At 40.8% G+C, this 23690-nt stretch overlaps 1 protein-coding gene across 1 annotated transcript in view; it reads right to left on the bottom strand.

The window, feature by feature from the left end:
- DNAH7 (dynein axonemal heavy chain 7) overlaps positions 1-23690 on the bottom strand; it is a 261259-nt gene that overhangs the window by 132448 nt on the left and 105121 nt on the right. The window contains exons 22-29 of the mRNA XM_067548990.1: positions 22229-22441; positions 18044-18153; positions 16845-17013; positions 14493-14595; positions 14252-14379; positions 9959-10171; positions 8521-8619; positions 6100-6348 (exon numbers count right to left, since the gene is read on the bottom strand). Of these exons, the coding sequence (XP_067405091.1) occupies positions 6100-6348; positions 8521-8619; positions 9959-10171; positions 14252-14379; positions 14493-14595; positions 16845-17013; positions 18044-18153; positions 22229-22441 (1284 nt within the window). The remainder of the gene's footprint in view (positions 1-6099; positions 6349-8520; positions 8620-9958; positions 10172-14251; positions 14380-14492; positions 14596-16844; positions 17014-18043; positions 18154-22228; positions 22442-23690) is intronic.

The following is a 23690-nucleotide window of genomic DNA, read 5'->3' as shown; positions in this document are numbered from 1 at the left end:
TAAAATGTATAAGGAGCTCTAATTTTACTTTTAGTTAACTTAAGTTGATTCTTTTTTATGTCTTTGTGACATGATGTAACATTTTATATGTCATATAGTTCTGAAGTGATAAAAAACCACTGTTCCACAGGAATGCATGGCAACCAAAAGTGACAACTGCCATTGGCTTGTTTGAGCACAGTCATGCTATGCCCTGATAATATATAAAACATGTGTCACACTGTATTTACCCTAGGGAAAATATTCTGTCCAAATTCTTTCTGGAAGTAAACACTATTCCTCATTCCAAAAGCAGCACAACAGAATCAATTTCAGGATATCTTTATGAATCAGGATTCAGGAATTCATTCATTCACGTTTAAGTATTTTAACAGCCCTCCCACTATGGATAGACATAGCTTTCATTGGTTATATTCTCCCTGTGAACTGTAAAATGTGGGAATCTTTATTATACTGTTTCAAAGGAGAGCCAACTATTTCTGTAAGGATTTATATTACAGCTCCGCCCGTCTGACAACGCAGTCTGTATTGAACTATAAAACTTACCAAGACATGCCTTTTTTTTATTTCCCCAAAGTGAGAGGTGGGGAAAATTGTGGTAAGTCAGTCAACCTAGGCCTTTAAAGAACATCAGATAAAGCCAGTGGTGTGTAAACATTTCCAGTAGTAGCCCCCCTCACCATTAATGGAATAACTGGAAATCAATGGAAACAACTTGAATTTATAGTGATCAGCCGTAAGGCAATTACGTGTTTAAGTCTCTCCAATTTGTGTTCCAGTCATTTACCAGGCTATCAGAGTGAGATGAATGAGAAAAGAAGCTGCTATCAGAAAGAAAATTATCAGGTAAAAAAGTTCTCTTTCTGCTACACACTTCTCTCATTAATCACAAATAGGAAGTAGTAAGCAATGAATCCCAGAAATAGGGTGAAAGAATAAGGGGGAATTTAATTATTATTACTGTAGAATAATAGGCAAAAATAGTTCTCCCCATATAAAGCAAAAGCTTTATAATTTAAGGAACTATTTGAGAAGAACCAAATATAATATAACTGTAGAGGTTTCCCTGTAGGGGGCAGCGCCAGGGACTCTCCCTCTGAGTCAATCTCGGAGGGAGACCACCCCTCCCGGCGCCTACGGCTTTGGGGAGCCCGAATCAAGGGGCTGCCTCCAGCCATCAGTAGGGCAAGCCTGGGTTCAGGTCACCCCTTTTTGGTATGGGGAATAGTCTCTCGGCCCGCGGGCACGCTATTCGTCTAGGGTCCGGCCCGCTGTCGGGGACGGATCAGCGGCGGGAACTGGCCTCAAGCCCTCAAACCGGACAAGGAAGCAGTCTCTTGCCCAGCCCTCGGGAGGGCTGGTCGGCAAACTCAGGTAGGCTCGAGCCCTTAGAAGGGCGAGCCACAGTCTAAGGCCTGGCCCTTTGGCAGGGCAGGGCCGAGGGACAGCAGACTCTCGTCCTCAGCCGGGGAAGTCAGTAGTCTATGGGCTTTCTGTCTGGGAAGGCCAGCAGAAGCACACGCAGATGCTCAAGCCCTTAGCAAGGTGAGCAGCAGTCTATGGCCCGGCCCTTACGCAGGGGAGGACGGGCAGTAAGGGACAGGTTCCGGTGCTAGCCCGTATCCACCCCAGGTCAGGGTGAGGGAAGGGGAGAGGGGGACGTAGGCCCACCCGTCTCCACTGCGTCCCAGCCCAGGGCCCTGTCAGTGACGGGGTGTCCTGTCACTGGGTCGGCGAGGCTCCCGCTGAAACACGCGGACCCACTGTGAGCCGCAGCTCAGCCGCACCGCAGTCTGCTTCCCTGGACTCCTTCCTCCCGCCCTCTGTTTAGAGTACCTGGGCTTCGTCACCTTCCTCTGGGTCACTGGGTTCGAGGGCGTGAGGGAGTCCCACAAATCCTTCCCCATCAACCGGCGGCAGCTCCGGAAACTGCGCAGGGTCCTCTGCGGAGGGCAGTTCCTCCAAGTCCTCCGGCCCCCAGGCAGTGGGTAGCACCATCAGGTTCTCCGGGTCCCGGACAGCACTGGCAGGTTCTCGGGATCCCTGGCAGCGGGCAGCTCAGGCACGGCTTCCTCCGGGTCCCAGGCAGCAGGCATCTCGGGCAGGTCTTCCTCCAGGTCCCAGGCAGCAGGCAGCTCGGGCAGGCCTTCCTCCGGGTCCCAGGCAGCAGGCAGCTTGGGCAGGCCTTCCTCCGGGTTGGCAGGTCCCCATGCCGTGGGCAGGTCCAGCAGCTTCCCCTCTGCATGGGCCTCTGGTACGGTCCTAGTCTTAGGCCCCAAGGGAGAGGCATCCTTCTCCCTTGGCCACTGGGGCCTGACTGAGCTCGCAGGCCTGGGTTTTAAAGGCCTGGCCCCGCCCACCTGCTTCCAGTCAGGAATGTAAGTCAGAAAGTAATGGGAGTAGAACACCTTGCCTCTGAATTCCAGCGGCACCTCCTCCACTGCTCCAAGTTCTATAAGGGTGTTCACCACTTGTTTCAACTATATCACGTAAAAGGGGCCCTTAAAAAAGGACAGGGAAGGAGGATGGAAAATAGGAAGTGCCTGAAATTGGATAGAATACCCATTCTTTGTATTGCTAGGGCTCAGTGATTGTAGGTGATCTGGTTCCAGGCCCCCCAAACATAAAAAAACTGGTTGCCAAAGGGTGGTCGGGGATATAGATCCTGAAATGGTTCTGATGAGCTCTCAACAATGGCATTAAACTTGCTACTCTGAGGTAGATGAAGCGTGTGCAGCAGAAGAGAAAAAGACTGATGGTTCCTGCACTGGAATCTCTGCTTCTTCCTCAATAGTTCTGACAACACCTGTAGGTTATCATAATAAGAAGTAAAAGGACTCTTGTTGGTAAAGGTTTGGCATCTGGCCTGCTTCCTCCTTGGGGCTGCTCTGTATGCAGTCAGGAAGTGGTGAGTGGCTCTCAAATCCTTCAATGAATACAAAGCTTCAGCAGTCCAGGCATTAAATAAGTCATAACCTTCAAACAATAGGTCCTTGATTGTTGTTTGGATCTTCTTTGGTATTCTGGAACATTGGTACCATGAAGCTATAGACACCTCCATAGAAGTGGTTATTGAATATGCTGCCATATCAGAGGCATCTACAGCAGCATGTAGAGATGTTTAAGCCACTAACTGCCCTTCAGACACTAAGGAATTTAGTTCCTCCCTTTGATCTTGTGGAAGCATCTCAATGAATTGTGACACCTTTTCCCAGGTTTTTGATAGAATTTTGACAGAATTTTGACTGCCATCTATTCAAAAGGCATATCTGGAGATTAGCTGAGGAGGAGACCTTCCCTACTGAATAAATCAAGTTTTTTAGGTTCCTTCCTCCTCTTTGCAAGTCTTTAATTTTTGAACCTTTCATGCACCACTGCCATCAATGAACTTGGTATAGGATAAGTGTAAATATGTTCAACCCCCATAGAAGAAACTAGATAGTATCAGTCGGCTTTCTTAGACATGGTTGCTATAGATTGTAGGGTCTGCCACAGATCTTTGGTCAATTCCAACAGTCCTTTGTTGATAGATAAGAGAAGCATTCCAAGTGTGGAGGAGTGCAGAACTTCCACTAATTTGTGGGATTTTTCTTCAACTCCCTCCACCAGAATTACTAAGGTATCTGCCATGTGATATAAAAAAGATACTGGAAAAATTCTAAAATAATCCAGCTGGCTGGGAGAAGAAGTCTCCTTGTCTGGACATGGGGAGGATATTGTTGATAGAATCAATCAATCTTCGAAGTCCTGCAGGTGGCTCTCCTTCACTGTCATGATCCTGCTGGTGCTACCTGTGAGGCTGTAGACACTGACCCTTTTGAATAGACCTACAAATGTCTTGTAAAGGAGATAGATTAAATTTGGAGGGGTGGGGAAGGGCAGTGGAAAGGTTTCCTAGCTGGTTGCATACCCCAAGGAGCCCCATAATGCCTAGATTGTATGTGGTAAAGACAAGGGACTCAGGTCCATGGGGGTGGATACCAAGGTGAATGCTCCCCACAAGATCCCTGAGATCAGTTCCTGAAAGGATGATTTCTGAATTCCCTATCAGACCAGTACTGTTTTTGAGAGTGATGTGAATGGGTACAGGTTACCTCCCCACAATGTTCATAGAGGGAGGAAGGATACTTCTTTCCAGAGGGGAACTATTCAGCCTGGGGTCATAGGGTGCTCTCAAATCCACCCCTCAACAACCAGAACAGGAGTGCTCATAGATACCACAGTAGTATTAGTGAGTGGTACTAAGATAGAAGCACCATGAGTGGTCTTAAGAGAGCAAAGGTGACGACAACAGTGCAGCTACCACAAGATCACTCAATACCAAGAAAGTCTTCCATACGAAGAAACGTGCACCATGGAGGTCAATATCAGATTCATGAGCACTGAGATTATTGGTACAAAGCATGTCAGCGTTGCCACCAGTACTCAGGGTTGGTAATGGGGAAGTGCCAACTGCAATTTCAGGAGATAATGTGGGTACCATGTGCCAACTTGTGCCAAGGCATCAGAATGACTTGATGTAGGCCATGAACTGTCTTTCAGCTGAGCAACATGAGATGATACAGCAGCATGGTAGGCTTTTTGCTTCACTTCAGATGATACAGAATAGGTGAGCTATGCCTGTACTTGCTCTTGGAATGATGTTCTCTCTTCCTTCCTACCCCTTTCTGATGACTGGGTGTAACAGACCTTGGCTGCTCTGCTGGACTCAGTAGTTGAAAGGTTTGATATCTCTGATGAAGAATGAATCTGGAAACTCAGAACAGTGCTGAAGCTTACAGGAGCAGTAGCAGATGAAGACTGTTCAGGTATGGTGCGATCTTTTTTCTTATGCTCTGAGGAGGCTCTCATTGAGCACTTCAGAAGAAAAAGTTTGACGGGCCTCTCACCAATTGCTGCCTTATGAAGGGGACACTTCCGTGTATCTTTTTGAAACCTGGAGTCTCTGGAGTTTGCAAGATACCCTTGAGCAGGCTGTAAGGCATTCCCAAGGAGAGAATTCTCTTGCTCCTGGTCTAGAATTCCCATGGTGGAATCACAGCTTCAGATGATGATTGAGGTTCAGGCATGCCTTTCTGGCTCAAAACCCCACACCCTGGCAGAGCAAGTGTCTGCCGCTTGCAGCAGCAGGGCATAGCTTGGGGGGAGTGGGAGTGGAGAGAGACTGCTCGAGAGAAGCCACGGGTAAGATCTTTGGTGCTTTGGAGATTACTCACATCAAGCGGAGAAGAGCACAGCTATAAGATGAAACAAAGTTGCTCCAACATAAGAACAAATAAAAATTAAAGTTACAAAACAAAATGGTTGGGAGAAACTGAACTGCCCACTTGTTCCGCCACTGGAAGCAGAAATTCTGGTTGCTTGAGTTGAAGAGCTTGACTTAGTCTGGACCTCCAGCAACAACGATGGAGCAACCCCCACTTGTGATGAAGGAGAAGAGAAACTGTGCAACAGAATGGACCTGGATTTTGTTTTAATCCATTCCAAACATAAGAACTATTGGCAAAATTCAGATCCTGATCTGGATTTTGTTCAGATCCTGGGTTTTACTTCACACGTCTCTATTAAAAGTATTACCGTATACTTGTAATAAAACCTTCACATGGCGATCTTGTGAAAACTGATTGAGAAAATCAGTACAGCCATAAACTACTGTATTAACTTGTTTTGGTGCAGTTCCTCTGTGCTGATGAACCTCATTAAAGGAGGATTCAGGCTGCTGCCTCCCAGATGAGGAATCCATGGCAATGTGTGTCTATTGGAGCCACTCTGCCAGGAAGCCAGTGCAAAGGCACAGGGCTTCCATACAGATGTGTTGTTGGACTCCTGGTTTTTCCTAAGAGGCCAATTCTCTCTTTACCAACCTGCAGAGAGAATTTGGAGGAAATTCCATGTAAAGAAGATCAAGGAGTTTTCTTTCCACATCCCCATTTCTGTGGGTTGTTGTGTACCTTCAAAAATGTGTCACTACCTTACTACAAGTTTAGAAGTACATCTGTTCTACCAAACACTTTCCTATATAAGTATTGAATGTGCTGTAGCATTTGCTTACTTTGCAAACTGTTTTGATCAAAAATATCTGGCAAAATATGTAGTTACCTTCTCACACAAGTCACCCAAAGCTGCTGCCAAAACTCGATAGGCAGATGTTTTTCCACCAAATGGTTCTCCAACTATCATAAAACCATGACGCACAATCATCATTTCAAATATCTGTAAGATCTTCTCAGCAAATATGTCAGTCATTTGCAAATTCATAGCATCACAGTTCATTTTGATTGCTTCTAATAAGTCATTGTAATCTGGTTTTGGCAGCTTCACACCAGGAAACAAATCTGAAGTAATGCCCTGCCAAAGAATGAATTGCAATGTGTATTTATCATATCCTCATAGACATGCAGGGTGTAATCTTTGAATGCAATCCCTTTATCCTGTTACTCTGTACATATAAATATATATTTATGCTGTTTGATTCAAATAGTATAAATCACAATACAATAAATACCTGGATATGCTAGTTTTACTTGAGCAATTCATTGCTAACAACTTAATGAGAAAAATACAAATGACCAAAGGTTTGATGTTCTAATTCATTACTACTATATATTTTATGCATTCCACACAGCACATATTTAACAGTGTCAACAGAAAGGAAACTGGATCTATGAGATCATATATTTCTCTCTGATAAACATTAGGTTTTATCAGAGCAAGCTTAAACTAGTTGGCATGATTTATAGTTTGAAGGTTGAGACAGCCATTATGTTTCTCTTTCATTACCTCATTGTAAATGAAGAATTATTCAAACAAGTATTTTAATGTAAAAGCAGAGATCCTGAATTTTTACCTTTAGTATTTCATAGTACTCTGAAGCAAAACAAGAATAAAGTTGAACATATTTAAGAGACAAAACAAAAACAGATCCTGGAGGCAATAATTTCATTCTTACAATGTCAGCTTGTAAAGCTTAGTGAAATTACATCCACAGAGAACCCATTATTTTGGAAATGATCATCATGATGATTACTGATAAACTTAGAATTTTTATGTTATATCCAGTCACAATTTATAAACTCACTATTAATGATTTTAGAAAAGGAGCTATTGTGGTCTCTCTCTTTCATCATGTAAAAGAACACTGTTAGTCACTGATGTCAAGGTACCAACAAAGATATCATCCCGACCTGATAAATAATATAAATATACAATCGGCTGTGCTACTAGTATCTGCTATAGCAGATATCTGACATCAGGAGCTGACAGTGGCCAGTCTTCCCTCCTCACTCCACCACAGCAGAATCTTGCAGGGAGATGATGAAAGCTTTCCCACTTAAAGATAATCACCTTCCCTACAAGGCAAACAATTTGAGATATCAAGCTTCCCCCTCTCCTTTGAAACGTACTTCCCCACATTCCCTCCCCATTAGTCATCCATCTCCTTTGCTTGATCTCCCGATCATCTGTTACAGAACCAAATAGTTCTGCTTGCCTTTCCATAGTATAGTATAGTACTGTGCCCATTGGATTTTATAATTCAGATAACTGAAGTTTAAGAAAAAAAATATACTCTCTCTGTGCCTCAGTTTACCAGTGTTGTCCCCAAATTCCTAAAGGAAGTGGCTCTATCACTCTTTCATACCTCCATGAATTCCCTGCCCTGAAAACCTTCCTGTCCTTTTAATTCATTCTAAAATAATACAAAATTAAATGTTATGGGCAAAAGGTAACCTATGCACCTACAAAATGACACATACACCTAGCACAACCAGATCAAATTACATTTGCATCTGTATTTTGGATAATAATACAAATATCCATGTCTGCATGTGCAAGTCTCTCACATTAGCACCACACATTAGCTCAGATTCTCTCTTCTTCTTCTAGCAGATGAGAATACCCACAACACAGGGGAGATCTCAGCTGGTGCAAACATTGTAGCCTGCACTTGCACCAACTGCCACCCCATGCTGGTGCAGGGGCATGTCTAGTTATATTACAGAAAGAGACAAACATGCTTGTGAACGCCACTAATTTTCATCTTGTGTAGATCGCAACCTAGTCCTGCACCAAGATCCACTCAGGGCATGAGGGAATCTGGGCCACTGAATCTATTTGATTCTTTTCCCCATCCATAACACTAAAATCTTGGGTAAAACAATGAGTTTCCTCATCTAAAAATGGGGATAATACTACTTATCTATCTCACATGCTTGTTTGTAAAGCATTTTGAAATCCTTGACTAGAATGCGGTATGAAGTATTATGTCGTCATTTTTAGCTGGAAAATTGTGTTGGCAACTTACATTAGTCTAAACTATTAAAAACAGAAGCAGCATTTCCTAGAAGGAGGACTACATCCATTGCATGGAGGCAAACTGTTAAGACTAAATTTTAAATTGCTTATAGGTAAAATTAAAGTACTTCTTGGACCATTTGTTTGACATCCTTTCTTTATGCTAGTTACATCAATGAGTATCTGTAAAAATCTTATTACATTACTAAAACTACTTTAGCTGCTTACCTCAAAAAGTGGTAAATCGTGGGACAAAAACTTAGGCAGGTTTACGTCTATTATGGATCTTAGTAGCAAAATTTCTTCATTCTCTGATGGATATTTCAGCTAAAAAAGAAATTACACTGATGCAAATATGTTATTAATTTATTTTTATAGTTTCAGAAAATAGATGCTTGTTTTACAGATTGATTCCTGTTATGCACCTTGGTACTTAATCATTGCAGGTTTCAGGTCCATTGTCTACTGATAATACTATATTTTCCACCTGTTAGTTTATAAACTTACATCAAGTCTTTACAACCTAACACTCTGATCTTATAGCTTGGGAACTGGCTGCTACTCCACTTTCATATTTATTTTAACATTCTGTTGAGACGTGATGATATGAATTTGACTTTGACATTCCTTCTGTATTTCAAAATGTTTTCTGGGATGTGCCAACTACCGCCAAAGATAGATAACATCATACTGTCAGGTAAAGTTAAGCATTCAATGCATTGACTTTCTTGTAAGGCTATACTTTAAAGAGCTCTACTAAGCTATAAAAAAATCTAGAGTGAATATGTATGTACTTCTCTTTTGGACCACAACACATAGTTTATTTATTGTTTTTTCTTGTGTATTAAGATATACAGGTAGAAGATTCAACAAGGTAGCGTGTTGCTGAGTTAGTCTAAATATAAATAAAGAGCCAAATTTACAAACATAGACATCTAAGCTGTCCCTGCAAAATGTATGCATTCATACACTACAAACCAAACCCGCATTTCCACAAAAAACAAAACTCTACACTGCACACACAATTTTCTCCAGGGGCGAGAATGAGAGTGAAATCAATTCCACACACAATAGATGTTAGTCACATTGCTTTATACTCTACTGGAAGGTGCTCAGATACTATGGTGAGGTGGCAAGATAAGAACCTATATAGCATTGAATAGAATAGAATAAAACCTCACTCTCCTTTACCTCAGCAAGTCAGGGGATGATAGGTTAGAGTATACTGCATGCACAGGAGGTAAAAGAACCAGCCAAAAGTGGACTCAAGTTAGCAACCCTTGCACTGCTTTCATGGGAGAAGTTCATTGTGCATGGACAAATGTCCATGAAATGTGCAAGGACAGCAGCTAGCATAACCATAGCCATAGCCTAACTATGGTTACAGAAGAGCGTATTTTGGTTTCAATCACTATGTAATTCTCATTAGCATATGTTAAATTGTGCTCTGTAATACATGCAACCATCCCTAAATTTTCAGAGTCACACAGGGTTTTAGCTGTTTATATGATTGATATTAACAGGACTGGATTCATATGGATAAAACCCTAACTATCTATTTGAAAATGTATGGAACAGTGCGAAGAACTTCTTCTGCTATGAACATGAAACAAACTTTTCTGATTAAAATACTGGATGCCAAAAAAAAATGCAAGAAATTTTTTACCTTCAAGTTACCAGCTGCAGTAAGCACGGACTTCACAGCTCTCATTCCATAATCATAATGATGCTGGGAAGACAACTGCTCTGAACATAGACGATATGTAGCTACAATTTTCACTGACAGAGGTCGAGCAGTAACAAAACCACAGGAATATAAGACAATTTCTGCAATCATGGCATAATCAGGAACCATCATCGCTACTGTTCTAAAGAGAGCCTATTAAACAAACAATAAAAATCACATCAGTGAGTGACATATCACAATACTTTGTATAACTTCTTTTACATATACATAAAATGATGTAATTTTTCATTCAAATTGATCAGTAACTCAAATTACAACAAAACATAAACCTCCACTTTCTTCCCAGATATGCAAGTTCCTAGGGTTCCTGTAGGAACTGCTCTGATCCTCAGAAAGACACTCCAATTCCTCTTGTATTAACCTATAATTATTTCTGATTACAGGCACAGGATGCACCTGTATATAATATATATTATATATATATACACACACATACATATCTCCTGGTTGGGTGCTTACACTGGATTTTAAGATGGTTCAATAAAGTAGTCCCTACATTCCTACATAGCTCTTAGCTCTGACATCATGTTACAATGACATTTGTGAAACCATCAGTAAGATACAAGATAAGATTTTTCTCTTACTTTAACAATCGTATCTTGCTTCAGAGAACACCACATGGTCTGAAAAGAAGGCTACTCCTCTTGTGCAGTAACTGAGGTTCTTCAAGATGGTTGTCCCTGTGGGTACTCCACTTGAGGTGTCTGTGCATACTGCGCCTGTAATCGGAAATTTGTAGTAGCAGTGCTTGGTTGGGCCGTAAATGCGCCATCCCATTCTCGCGCCGCTTCAGGTGATTATATAGCACAGTGCGACCAACCGTCCCTTGGTTCCTTCTCTACCACAGAGTATTAAATATAGAAAAAACTTCAAAGTGGAGGGGAGGAGGGAGGGTAGTGGAGCACCCACAGGGACAACCATCTGGAAGAACCTCAATTACTACAAAAGGTGAATAACCTTCTCTTCTTCTTCAAGGAGTGTCCTTGTGGGTGCTCCACTTTAGGTGTCTGTAGAACAGTGGCCCTCAGTGGAAGGAAGGGGCTTTGGAGGTGCAGTCATGGCAGTTGATAAGACCATAAGTCCAAATAGAGCATATAATGATGAATGTTGCTCTATAGCATAGTGCTCTGTGAATATATGGGCTGCTTTGCAGATGTCCATTTCAGGGACATTGTTAAGGAAGGCTATTGATGATGATAACGTTCTTGTAGAATGTGTGCAGGTCCCAACTGGAACTTGTAATTGTTGTTGATAACAGAAATGGATGCATCCAGATAGCCATTTGGATAGTCTCTGTTTTGATGTGGCCTCCCCTTTTGATCATTCTGTGATAAAGAGGAATAGGTGATGACTTTCTGAAATTCTTTGTTCTTTCAATGTAGAAGTCTAATGCTCTTCGGACATCTAAGGTGCTTCTTTGTCTCCATGTGGTTTTGGGAAGAATGCAGGAAAGTGAATGGATTGATTTAAATGGAATGGGGAGGGAAACTTTAGTAGGAACTTGGGGTGTGATCTTAATGTGACTTTATCTTTGTGTATGAGGGGTGTGCCATGAGGGCTTCTAGTTCCCCCACATGTCTAGCAGACATGATGGCAAGAAGAAAGATCACCTTCATTGATAGATGAAGTGGAGAACACATCACTAGTGGTTCAAATGGGGTTCTGATAAGACCCCGAAAAACTAGATTGAGGTCCCATGTAGGAACTAGTGCCCATATTTCAGGGTAAGTACTACAGATGCCCTTAAGAAAATATTTGGTTATTGGGTAAGTGAAAATCCCTCCACCTTATCATAGAATGCAGTGATGACTGCGAGCTGTACTTTGAGAAAACTTGTGGAAAGACCCAGTTTTTTAAGTTCTAATATGTAGTCTGATACAGTTGGTAAAGGAAAAGATGCCGGTGTGATTTGTTTATTCTGGCACCAGGTACTGAACCATCTCAATTTATGTATATATGTATTTCTTGTTGTTGGTCTAAAGCTGTTTAGTAAGATGCCTCTTACTTCCTCCGAGCAGGTCATTTCATTTTCTCAGAAGCAAGCCTTGAGGTGGAGTTTTGCCAGGTTGGGTGATGAACCTGTCCCGTGTCTTGGAAGAGAAGGTAGTAAAGGATGGTTGCAAGGTGGAGACACAGTAATTTTTGAGAGGTATGGGAACCATATTTGTCAGGGCCATGTAGGGGCTATGAGGACGACTCTGGAGTTGTCCGTTCTGATCTTGTGTATGACCCAGAATAGGAGAGGGGTCGGAAGAAAGGCATACATTAGTGGCACATCCCATTTGGTGAGAAGGGCGTCACCTATGGAGTGGGGTCCCAGTCCCGCTCTGGAGCAAAATCACAGGCATTTGGTGTTCTGTGCTGTTGTGAAAAGGTCTATAGTTGGGAACTCCCAATGTTTTAATATGTTATGTAGAACTCTGGGATCCATCTCCCACTCATGATTCTGGGCAAGTCTTCACCTTACTGCATCTGTTGTGGTGTTTTGACATCCCAGAAGGTAGGACACTGAAATGTTTATATTGTGATTGATGCACAAGTTCCAAGAGCAGCATGGCTTCAGTGCATAAGAAGTGTGATCACGCCCACCCCTTGCCAGCTTATATAAAACATGCAAGCTACGTTGTCTGTGAGGATTTTTATAGCTTTGGTCTTGATAAGTGGTAGAAATTGGATGCATGAATTGCGGACCACTCTTAGCTTCACTAAATTTACAAGTAGGTTGGATTCTGATGGGGACCATCGACCTTGGACTGTCTGATTGAGCAAATGTGCTCCCCAACCTATTAAGGAGGCATCTGTAGTGACTGTCATCATTGGAGGCTTTTATACAAAAGAGACTCCTGCACAAATGTTGTTTGGTTGTGTGTACCATTTTAGGGAGTCCTTTATTTTGTTTGGCATTTTGAGGCGTTTGTTTAAACTGTGTCTGTGTGGTATGTACACTGCCCAGAGCTAGGCTTGCAGACATCTCATGTGTAGTCTGGTGTGTTTGATGACAAACGTCGTTGCTCGCATTTTGCCAAGCAGTTGTAGGCCCGTCCTAGCTGATTTCTGTGGGCTGTCCATTATTGTTGATATTAGGTTGATAAGGGTAAGTATAACTAACTAATTATGGAATTTAAACTATTAACTATCCTAGACTAAGTTGAAGAAATAGGTGCTGCTAAGTGCCCTGATTCAAGACAAAGGAGGTAGAGAAGGAACTGAGGGATGGTTGGTCACAGTGTGCTATGTAACTGCCTAAGCGGCACGAGACAGGGACGGCACATGTGCATCCAAACCAGGCACTGCTACTACAAATCTCTGATTACAGGGTGCACGGACACATAAAGTGGAGGACCCACTGGGACACACCTCGAAGAAAGTATACTGGCTCCAATGATGTCAATAGCAAAATTCCCCTTTACTTCAGTGGGGCCAGAAAACAAAATATTTCACCAAATCTGTAACAGACTCAACAAACCATTTGTTCAGAACACAGGCAGGTCTCTCCCAAATCCCACCCTAGCCACCTGTTTCCAGGGACAAAGAGACACTCTGCCTCCCCACCTCTCCCTTGCTCCAGCCATGGAGAGGCTTAGCACCAGGGCAGTCTGCCTCCTTACCACCCCCTCCTGCTCCCAGACATTGAGAGGCACAGTGCCAGGAGCTCAGCTTCCCTGCCTCACCATTAACTCTGAGATATGGGCAGCACCCCCTCCAGGTCCCCAGAGCTGAAGATTAATTTCACAAATGAAATTGATCTCTTCCTTGAAGGCAGCTGGGAAGCTGAAAAATTCCATTTTGGCTCTCCTGAAGCAGAATTTCTCTTGAAATCCTTTTTATATTGAAATTTCATTAGTTTGATGTTTTGTTCTCCTTTGGGACAAAACGTTTTTCCCAAAACCACAAACATTTTCATGAAAATGGATCCCCCATTTTCTGCCAACTCTACGTATTAGATCCGTCTCTAAAAACTACCTCTTGACATTGATGATTTTTCTAATTATTGCACTATCCCTAATTTTCAGGATAATTTTTCTTTTTTCATTCCTCTTTGTGGGAGGAGATAATAATTAGTTCATGTATTGAGTTTAGAGCAGTAAAGGTTGATTGGTTAAATATTCTTGGTAATGCACGTTTTGATGAGAGCTTTATTTCTTCTGTATCAATGTTAACAATTAATAAAACTAAAAGTGTAATAATTATTCTAAATACCTTCTACAGTACCTTAAGATTATCTGGAAGCTCTGAACGCCCAGCATAACCTGGATTCATGGTTATAAAGACAGCACATGTGGGATTCAGTTTCAGTTCAGTTCCTTCAAAGACTAGTAAGTCGGACCCTGTATTGATACCTATGGACAAATGAAAATTAATGTAATTGTAGTTACTAGCCAAATACTACTTTTTCTCACTCTTTATTTTATTCATATTTAGTATAGACGATGTAACTGAATTAATAGATTACCTCTTTGGATAGTAAGAATTTGTTGAGCAACAACAGAAAGTACTTCCAAATCAATTCTGTTAAATTCATCAAAGCAAGCCCAGGCTCCACAAGATAACAAACCCTAGTAGGATATAACAGACAAAGAATTCATTCATATCCCTTATTTATTTTCAGTGTAACAATGATAACTGAATGAACTATACAATGAAAAATATGATTTGCATTTAATATACAAAAGGTGACTATATGCAAGCTCTAGGCCTGCTAACAATTAACCAAACTGACAATTCATATAGGAACATCTCCCAGCAGCATTACACTATAAAAGATATTAACTTATCCGCCAATAAATCAAAACAACAAAATAAAATAATATCCCAATCTACCCCAAACACCTATCAAATAGTTGGATATCCTGAAGGTCAGCACATTTTGACTATTTTGGACGAGGAAGCAAATTCTCCAAATGGCTTATATGGACAACAATATGTCTGCAGCCCCCTCTTATTTCTAACAGGAAAGCTTCAGAACAAATGCCTCCACTGACTCCAGCTGTGGCACTATGGCAAGGAGAGAAAGGTAGTCCCTCAATAAAAGAGGTCCCATCCCTCTTGGCCATTCAGGGCTTTGTAAGTCAAAAAAACCCAAACACCGCAAACTCCACCTGGAGACCAATAAGCTACTAATGCAGGCCCCAGAATACTGGTGCAATATTATGGATAGATTATTCTAGTCAGTGTTTCAGACAAATTTGGGTGAACTTTTGTTAGGGTGACCTTTGGAAATGACAGGTTTCTTATATTTACAGATTTATTTATTTGACATACAAAGGCCTTGTTTATATTGGAAAAATCAATACATGTATTACAGCAACTGCCAGGAACAGTGCAGCTGTACCACTGGCAGCAGCAATTGTATAAGTGCTAGTATAGGTAGGAAACCTGTTTAGAGCCGATTTTCATGATATAAAGAAAAACAACAGCGCTCTATCTACACTAGCAGCTTAACATGGTTCCTATAATGAGAGTACTGATTTTTATAGTTTAGATGCACCCCACCCAATGCTAATACCAGACCCCTGTCAGTGGTATTCAAGTTCCTAACCTTACAGTACTTTCCAGTATTCTTGGTTTCCCTTTGTCTCTGTGCTATATGATTAACGTTACAAAGACAGAAAATTTAGGCTTGTTTAAAAACAAAAAGGCTATAGATGTGGCATCTGTTTGCAAATATGTCCGAACAGTATTTCACAACAAGAATGATGTATCAGAAAATAAAATGCTTATCTTTACAAATGCTAACAAGCACAATGTTTTATACAGAGTATTGTGTACTAAAAGTAATTTTCCCAGCTATTTACTAAATCTGGTTTTCTTAAAAGGGCAATTGGTATCCTTCTGATTGTATTACAAAAAGTTGTTGAGTCAGTCCTGTAATCTTCACTTCAGTGGGAATTTGTCAGTGGGAGTTTTGACTAGGTAAGGATTACAGAATTTGTCTCATTATTTATACTTAAAAGATGGAAGTAGATATGAACAATTTTATCTCCATGCTATATAAAATATACATGATATAAATATACAAAACTTCACTGGTTTGAATAAATTACCTGAAAAGCTTTCATTTTCACTAGTTAATTATTAGTGTTTAGATCACACCTAATTTTATATCCATCAGTCACCATGTAGTTAATAAAACTGTTCTTATGCAAATGTAACCTATACTTCCTACTAAAAATAAATAAAATCACTTTGTAGTTTTTATTCTTCAAACAAAACACTAAAATATCATATAAACATTTTGGCTGAATTAACATTTGAGTTGTATTTCATTCTAGCAATGCAAAGAGTCCTTTAAGTGAGATAAATTACATATTCACCCTCTTCACCTAACACAAGATCTTGGAGTTGCCTGATGCTACATAGGTAGCAGGTGTAAAACAAACAAAAGCAAATATTTCTCCACACAACAGTCAACCTGTGGAACTCATTCCTATGGAATGTTATGAAGCCCAAAAATATAACTGGGTTCAAAAAAGAATTAGTTAAGTTCATGGAGGATAGGTCCACCAATGGCTATTAGCCAAGATGATCAGTGATGCAACCCCATGTTTCAGGTGTCCCTAAACATCTCACTACCAGAAGCTGGAATTGGATGACAGGAGACCGATCACTCAAAATTGACCTGTTCTTTTCATTCCCTCCGAAGCATTTGGCACTGGCCACCGTCCGAAGACAAGATACTGGGCTAGATGGGCCATTGTCCTAACCCAGTATGACCAATTTTATGTTCTAGGCCACTTCACATGCCAGAGTGAAATAAAGAGGCCCTAGTGTAAATGAGAATATAGCGCTCAAGATTAATCCAAACCTTAAAGAATTTTCCTAAGGCAAGGTAATCCAATCCATCAGAACAATTGAAAACCACACATTGCTTTGCTACAGCCTTTGCTAAGTCTTTTGTAGTTTCAGTTTTTCCAGTTCCAGCAGGACCTTCAGGGGCACCTCCGAGATGAAGGTGAAGTGCTCCAAATAGGGTTCTGAAATTTAAAAAAACAGTTGATAATAGTGTACCATTTTCCATACTATCATTGGTAATGCGTCATTTTTCCAGCTATTCCAGCATTTACAGAAAATGTTAAGAACTGTTGTTCAATGTCTGTGCTTCAAAGCAATTAATACATTCAAAACCCACCCAGCAAAATATATATATCCAGCAAATCCTACTGAATTTCCTCCTAAAATATTCTCTACTACACAACTGGCGGTTGAAATCATCAACACTGCAATCATACATGAAGTAATTTACCCAGAGTCCAAAAAACTGCTTCTTTCTAGTCACTTTCCAAATCTCACTGCTGTAACATAAAATGGAGCTACAGACTGAACAGTGGTATAATAAATGACACCAATGGATTACAATATTTATTTAGTCTCAAATTTGTTCCATTTATAATTTAAATTATGATTTTTCAAACTGGTGGCATTTTAAACTCAACTGGGGTCTGAAAAGATAGCTGCATTATCTAGAAAAAAGTGCCGCCGCCAAAATTTAGCACAATTTTGTTTTTGATTTATGAGGCAGAAGAGCATCTAACACACTCTACCTTACCTGTATTAACCCTAAAGTGCTTACAGTAGTAAAAACATTTTTTGTTCAATAAAATCCCTATCTAAATACTTATATGGCCCCTCAGTGGTATCTGAGCACCTATGTCCAAGCAGAAATGACCTGAAGCCATAAAGGAAACATATGTTGAATAAGAAAGTGCCATTTTTACAGTTACTTTTGTGACCATATCTATTCTATAAAATTCCAAACAGGAATCTATAGATAATTAAGTTTTCATAAAAGGTCAATTATATCACAATAAAATATTAGCACATACCCTAATCTAGTCAATAAACAAAAAGCATAGTATATCATCATGCCTAAAAGAACAATAAAAACAAGAAGTAAAGTAGAATCATCCATTTCATTTTGGCAGACATCTATTCGGAAGGTTCAATTAAATTATTTCAATAACAGAAATTCATGTCTCTAACACATTTACTAATTTGAGGTTTTACCTGTAGCATCTGTCTGTAAGTGGAGTAATAACCAATCTGGGGGTATTGCCAAGATACTCATACCCATATTTCAAACCAGCATTGATCATCTTTGTTTGTAGATGCCCTTCCTATAGGAATAAAACATTAATTTTATCTAATACAGAAAACTAAAATAAATAAAACTAATCAGGATTATTCCTTAAACGTGCTGCTAGGCATGTTGCTATTAGAAACAACTAATGAGCAGACCGCAAGGCTTACAGTATATAAATGAAATAAGTAGCCACTTCAGGCCAATGATTTTCTCTGATGTGGTTACACGGCACTTGGCATCATGGAGGCCTGATATTGACTGAGACCTCTAGGTGAAAGGTTCCCAACCTGGGAGGCGGGTTCCCCTTGGGGGGATGCCAAAGATTCCAGGGGGTCCATGAGGCTTTAGTAATACTGAGGTCATTTAGTCCCCTGAGCTCCGTGCCGGACACAGCAGCCTAGAGCTCTGCGCTGGCCAGAGTGGAGGAGCAGCCCCCCACAAGGGAGCAGCAGGCCGGAGCAGAGGAGCAGCCCCCCACAGCCCTGCACCAGCCAGGCACCTGGCTGGAGAGGAGTAACTCCATGCTGGTGGGGACCTGGAACAGCCCCAGCCAACCCGCCAGAGCCTGCCTTCATTATCATTAGTCCACAAGGGATGGGCAGAGGCGGGGCCGCATGGGGCGTGCAGTGGCAGCTGCGCCAGGGAAGGCTTAGCTTCTTACTCAGTTAAGAGTAATTTATTATCATTATTATGTCATTTAGTGTTATTATTATTCTAATTATGTGTTTAAAGGGGTTATATGAGAGGGCGAGGTGGGGGATGAGAGGGGCATGTGTTTTACCTAGCATTAACTAGTGGCGCTTTCACTCAAAAAGGTTGGGAACCACTGCTCTAGGTACTACCATAACACTAATTAATAAATTTAAAGATAGACAGTAGTATGACATTTTTTAGGTTAACCAGGGATATAGGATGAATCCACCACTGCCTGCTTACAGCATGAGGGAGCCTTGTCTATACCCACTGCGAAAAACTCATCCAAAACTATCAGCTGCTGGCAATACAAGCACTTCCACTCCAGGTTCTGCAAGCCCTGCTCTTTCCCGCTGCAGGCTAGAAATTTCCACACCCCAGCCCTTAGGCTTCCTAAGTGAGTCCTTGAGGCAGATCATAGACAACCTATGGCTAAATCTATGGAGATAGTCACCAGAGCTCTGCTATGGCCCTGAGGCATAGGCCTCCCCTCCCCCCAACCTGTCTTTGTTGCACTCGAGTGCCCAGGCCCTCAACTTCTGGACACCTGCAATGCACACATATCTGCTGCCTCCAAGGAACCCGTGCACCCCCAATTCACCAGCCTTACTACTCCTTAGTTCTGCACTCTTCTTAGCACACAGCATTTAGTCATATATAAAGAAGAACCAAGCAGTTTATCTGACAAAGTTTAAGATAAATATTCAAAGAGAAGTAAATATAAGGATTGGAAAAATATGGTTACAAATTAAAAGGAAAATATAAAATGCAATCTAGAGCCTATACTTATTAACAAGTTCCTTTCCTGTCTAATAAGGTATTTCTCACCCAGTGGTCCCTACAACGCTTGTCCAGTCAAGAGAGCTGGGATCCACTTTTCATGAGACACTCGCATTGGCAGAATGTTGCCTCCATAATGGATGCCATCTTATGCCCTCCTTTCTCTTATTATACAGTTCCATATCTTTTGTCTTTTTTCATAACCATGGCATTTTGTTAACTTTCGTTCACCCCGATGGTCCCCCTATTCAAGATCTTTTTCTTGGACTCTTTTGTGATTTGTAAATGCCCAAGCAAGCACCCCATCTAGACTGTCAACATTTGGCTATGTTTGGTCAAAAGATGCCAATTGTTCTCACGCTTGACTGCATTAGCTCTGAAGGCCATGCCATTCCAGTTTCAGTTCCAGCAGCTTTGGAACACACTATTCAACATGTGACATAACTCTTAAAATATTTTTTCATACATATATCCTGCAATAACCATAACAACCTGCAAGTTCTTAGCTTTCAGCAGAGACTACACATGGTCCCCTTCAGTGAAATATTGTAAAGATGGCAATCAGAAGGGAAACATGCCCATCTGGGCATGTCTAAGCACGCCCCTGGGTACAGACTTGTAACTGTGTATTCCCTTTTTTGCCAACATGAGTCCACGGGGTCACAAGTGGTTCTCAAAATATTAGCTAAGGAACAGATCTATGTAGTGCCTAGAGTTATTTTGATCACAGTTGTGTTGTCGCTGTCTGTTTTCAAGCAATGAGGATTCTTTAAATTTTTCAAGGTTCTCAGAATTTTAAGTACTTTTTATATCAACTAAACTCAAAACTAGCCCTCCCTTTACACCCTGTTTCACTTATGTCTCTGTTGGATGCTTCTTTGGAGTATATTCAGCAGTGACCAAACTTATGGAGAATACCAAAATGGACGGTAGCAAACACAAAAAATAAAACATGCATGGGAGACATTGTTTCTGTGAGAAACATTGACAATAGGGGAGATTCACTATCAATAAAGGTAAAGAAACACATCCAGAGAGAAGAAATAAATAATACATACAAAATAAGGAGATGTAACACATTGCACTAAAATATTTCACAATGTCCCTTTAATATTGCCTTAATATTATTTATTCATAAAAACAAACAATGTCATTGCCACAGTGTAGGAGGCGAACCCATAAGATTTATCTGCAGTACCAGGCCACAGTATGAAAATGTTTGAGAACTACTCTAGGACATTAACACAAATACGACTCAGGTGAGTAGTGGTAACAGATAGACGTTAAATGACTTATGCAAAAATAAGATGCGGCCAAATATTTTTTTATTATATATAAAGTTTTCTAATTAAAAATGAAACAATAAATGTTAGCAATGCACATGATTTTATTCCCAAAGAGTAAAACAGCATTAGTACTGTTGACCTATAGGCCAGATTTGTATAAGTCCTTATAGCTTGCCTACAAGCCAGAGTCCCATGATGCTCTGAGGGCATGCTAAGACAAGGAAAAACATACTAGCTTGCCAAACTTATCAGAAAATATGTAGTAATCTTTTGAATATTTTTGCAATTGTTAAACAAGAAATAAATGTTTTTAGCAAGATACTAACCATATAACTAACAGGTGCTTGAGCTATAACAGATGTTCATTACACAGCTAAACATGCATGAAATGTAAAGAAAACTAGGAAAGAGATTACATATAAGATATGTTTGTATGTGAAAAAGAGGAAATAATGAGAATGAAACTGTAAACCACTTGGGTATAAAAGTGCCAAGTTGTAAGTAAATAAGCAACCTACAGCACCATACCTGACTGTCATCTGCTGCAAGGATTGGTTCAGCAGATTTTGATAATGTATACCTCCTTTCTGTTATGTACTAACTAATCATTACTTTAAAAACTCCATCAAAATGAGTTATCTGAGGTCTCTTTAGTTATTGAAAGCCATGAAAGCTTATAGATCCTTATCAATTATTATTAATTGGTAACAGGACAGTGCATTCATAAATCATATTGCAGTCCAAGACCAACTGGTATTTTGAAAAATACTTGAGCACATCTTCTGGACAAGGCCAGTATAGTGATTCTAGTGTTCTGGTAACAAGTGTTCCCAGCAGATTTCTCTAATTACTGCTACAACCTGCTCTTTATATTGGAACATCTCCTCCTGATGAATGTAATGTTTAAAAACATGGCATTCGAGACAAACATTTGGAACTTTGCCAACAAGTGTAATGCATATTTATAAAGCAGAAATCTTGATAACTAGTCACACTAAAGCCCTTAACTCAAAATTTAAGATCACTAAAAAGTTCTCTATCTAGCCAGCAGTGTCAGGGAATCAAACTACACTCTTACACCAAACTAGTTTTTATCTGTAAACATCCTGCAGATTTAGCAAGTGCACTGATAGTCAACAGCGATGAAAAAAAGGAATTTTAATTAAAATAGTATATTTATGGCTATTGGCTATTTTATGTTGCAATCGTCAGAATGATTGGGTAAATATATTTTGTCATCAGCAAAAATTCTCATATTAGTGTACCTATTCCCTGTGTCAGCAAGCAAGCACAAATTGAAAAGCTGTGAACAGAAATTATCTTCTAATAGGATTCAGTGGAATCACTTACCTCCCAGTAGTACCTAAGCTGACTTAACCATTCAAAGTCACTTTCATCACTGACTTTCTTGCTTACTAGAGATGCAAGAACATCCCTAGCGTGAACATCCAGCACAACAAGTGCTCCAAGAGTCACTCGATTCTGCTTAGACAGCTTTCCTCGCACCAATGTAACAATGTCATCAATCTGTCTAGTATTCTGTTCCAGATAATCCTCAAGTGCCTGAGAGAATTAAAAAAAGAATAAATTACATTGCTAATCTAAAGAACTATCAAATTCTGCTTCTTTTCCCATCACTTTTGAGTGTTTGTGTATTTAAGATGTACTTTCTGACAAAGAATAATAGTACAAATTTTCATTGGTATATTTCAAGTAAGACTGTTACTGGCTTTTAAATTCTACTTTTAAAATACATGTAACCCCCACTCGGACTTTGCCAGCTCCTAGAACTCTGGACTGAGCCCTCTAGCAGGTCCTACCATAGGGTCTACAACAATAATGGGTACCAAAGCCCTCTGACATTATTTCCCAGCATGCTTGGGATCAGGGGTGGGACAGAATGGACTAGAAACTCCTGTTGAGGCTAATATGGAGGTTCTACATTGGGAGATACGAACAAGCAGTTTGCTGGGCCAATGATGAGCCAGGGCTGTTCAGCTTCCTCAGTGGGAGGGGCAGCCAGATTCAGAGATAAAGGGTATGTCTACACTGCAATTCCACCCCTTTGCCTGGCCTGTGCCAGCTGACTTGGGCTTGCATGATTCAAGATAAGTGGCTGTTTAATAGTACTGTAGACATTCAGGCTTGGGCTGGAGCCTGGGTTCTGGGACCCTGCAAGGAGTCACCTCGTATGGGTTAGCCATGGGTTTTTAATTGCAGTGTAGATGTACCAAAGAGACAAGCTTTAGTTTCAATTTGAGCTTTGAGTTTGGAGAGAACTGAGAGAGAAAAGAATAGCTCACAGAGTCTCTGATTAATTCCCATGCCGCACAAAGAGAGTCTTTGAACTGTTGTGGAATCTAATGCATGGGTCAGGCAGTTCCAGCCCTGCAGAGACCAACATCCACAGTAGTAATGGTATGACCCAATGCCAACTACTGAGAGCCAGCTGACACCTCCATAGGACTCCAGACCAGAGAGCTAGGAGAGGATCCTGCCCCAGACGGGTGAAGAAACAGTAAGGGGGTTCTTTCTGTTTAATCTGGCCAACATTCACAGAGATGTAGCACTTGTCTCAGGACTCAACCTCAGCATACCATCTGATTGGGAAGGTGACAGGAAGGGATCTGGGGGCTGGGAAGAGTTGTGAGTGTTGGCAGGTGGGGCATAGGCTGATTTGTTAATGTTTAGTATTTATTAGTTAACCCTAACCTTTTCCTGCCCAGATCCTATTTTTCTGTTCCCAGTAAAGCCCCTCCTTTGTTATACTGTTATTTTTGGGTGTCTCATGCATTTCCTGGGGTTTGTATTA

The sequence above is a fragment of the Emydura macquarii genome, unplaced genomic scaffold (genome assembly GCF_026122565.2).
Source record: "Emydura macquarii macquarii isolate MOO-44397 ecotype Brisbane River unplaced genomic scaffold, CSIRO-AGI_Emac_v2 contig_1253, whole genome shotgun sequence".
Taxonomy (NCBI): Eukaryota; Metazoa; Chordata; order Testudines; family Chelidae; genus Emydura; species Emydura macquarii.
The sequence above is the reverse complement of the archived record's forward strand: the minus strand, read 5'-3'. Positions and strand labels throughout refer to the sequence as shown.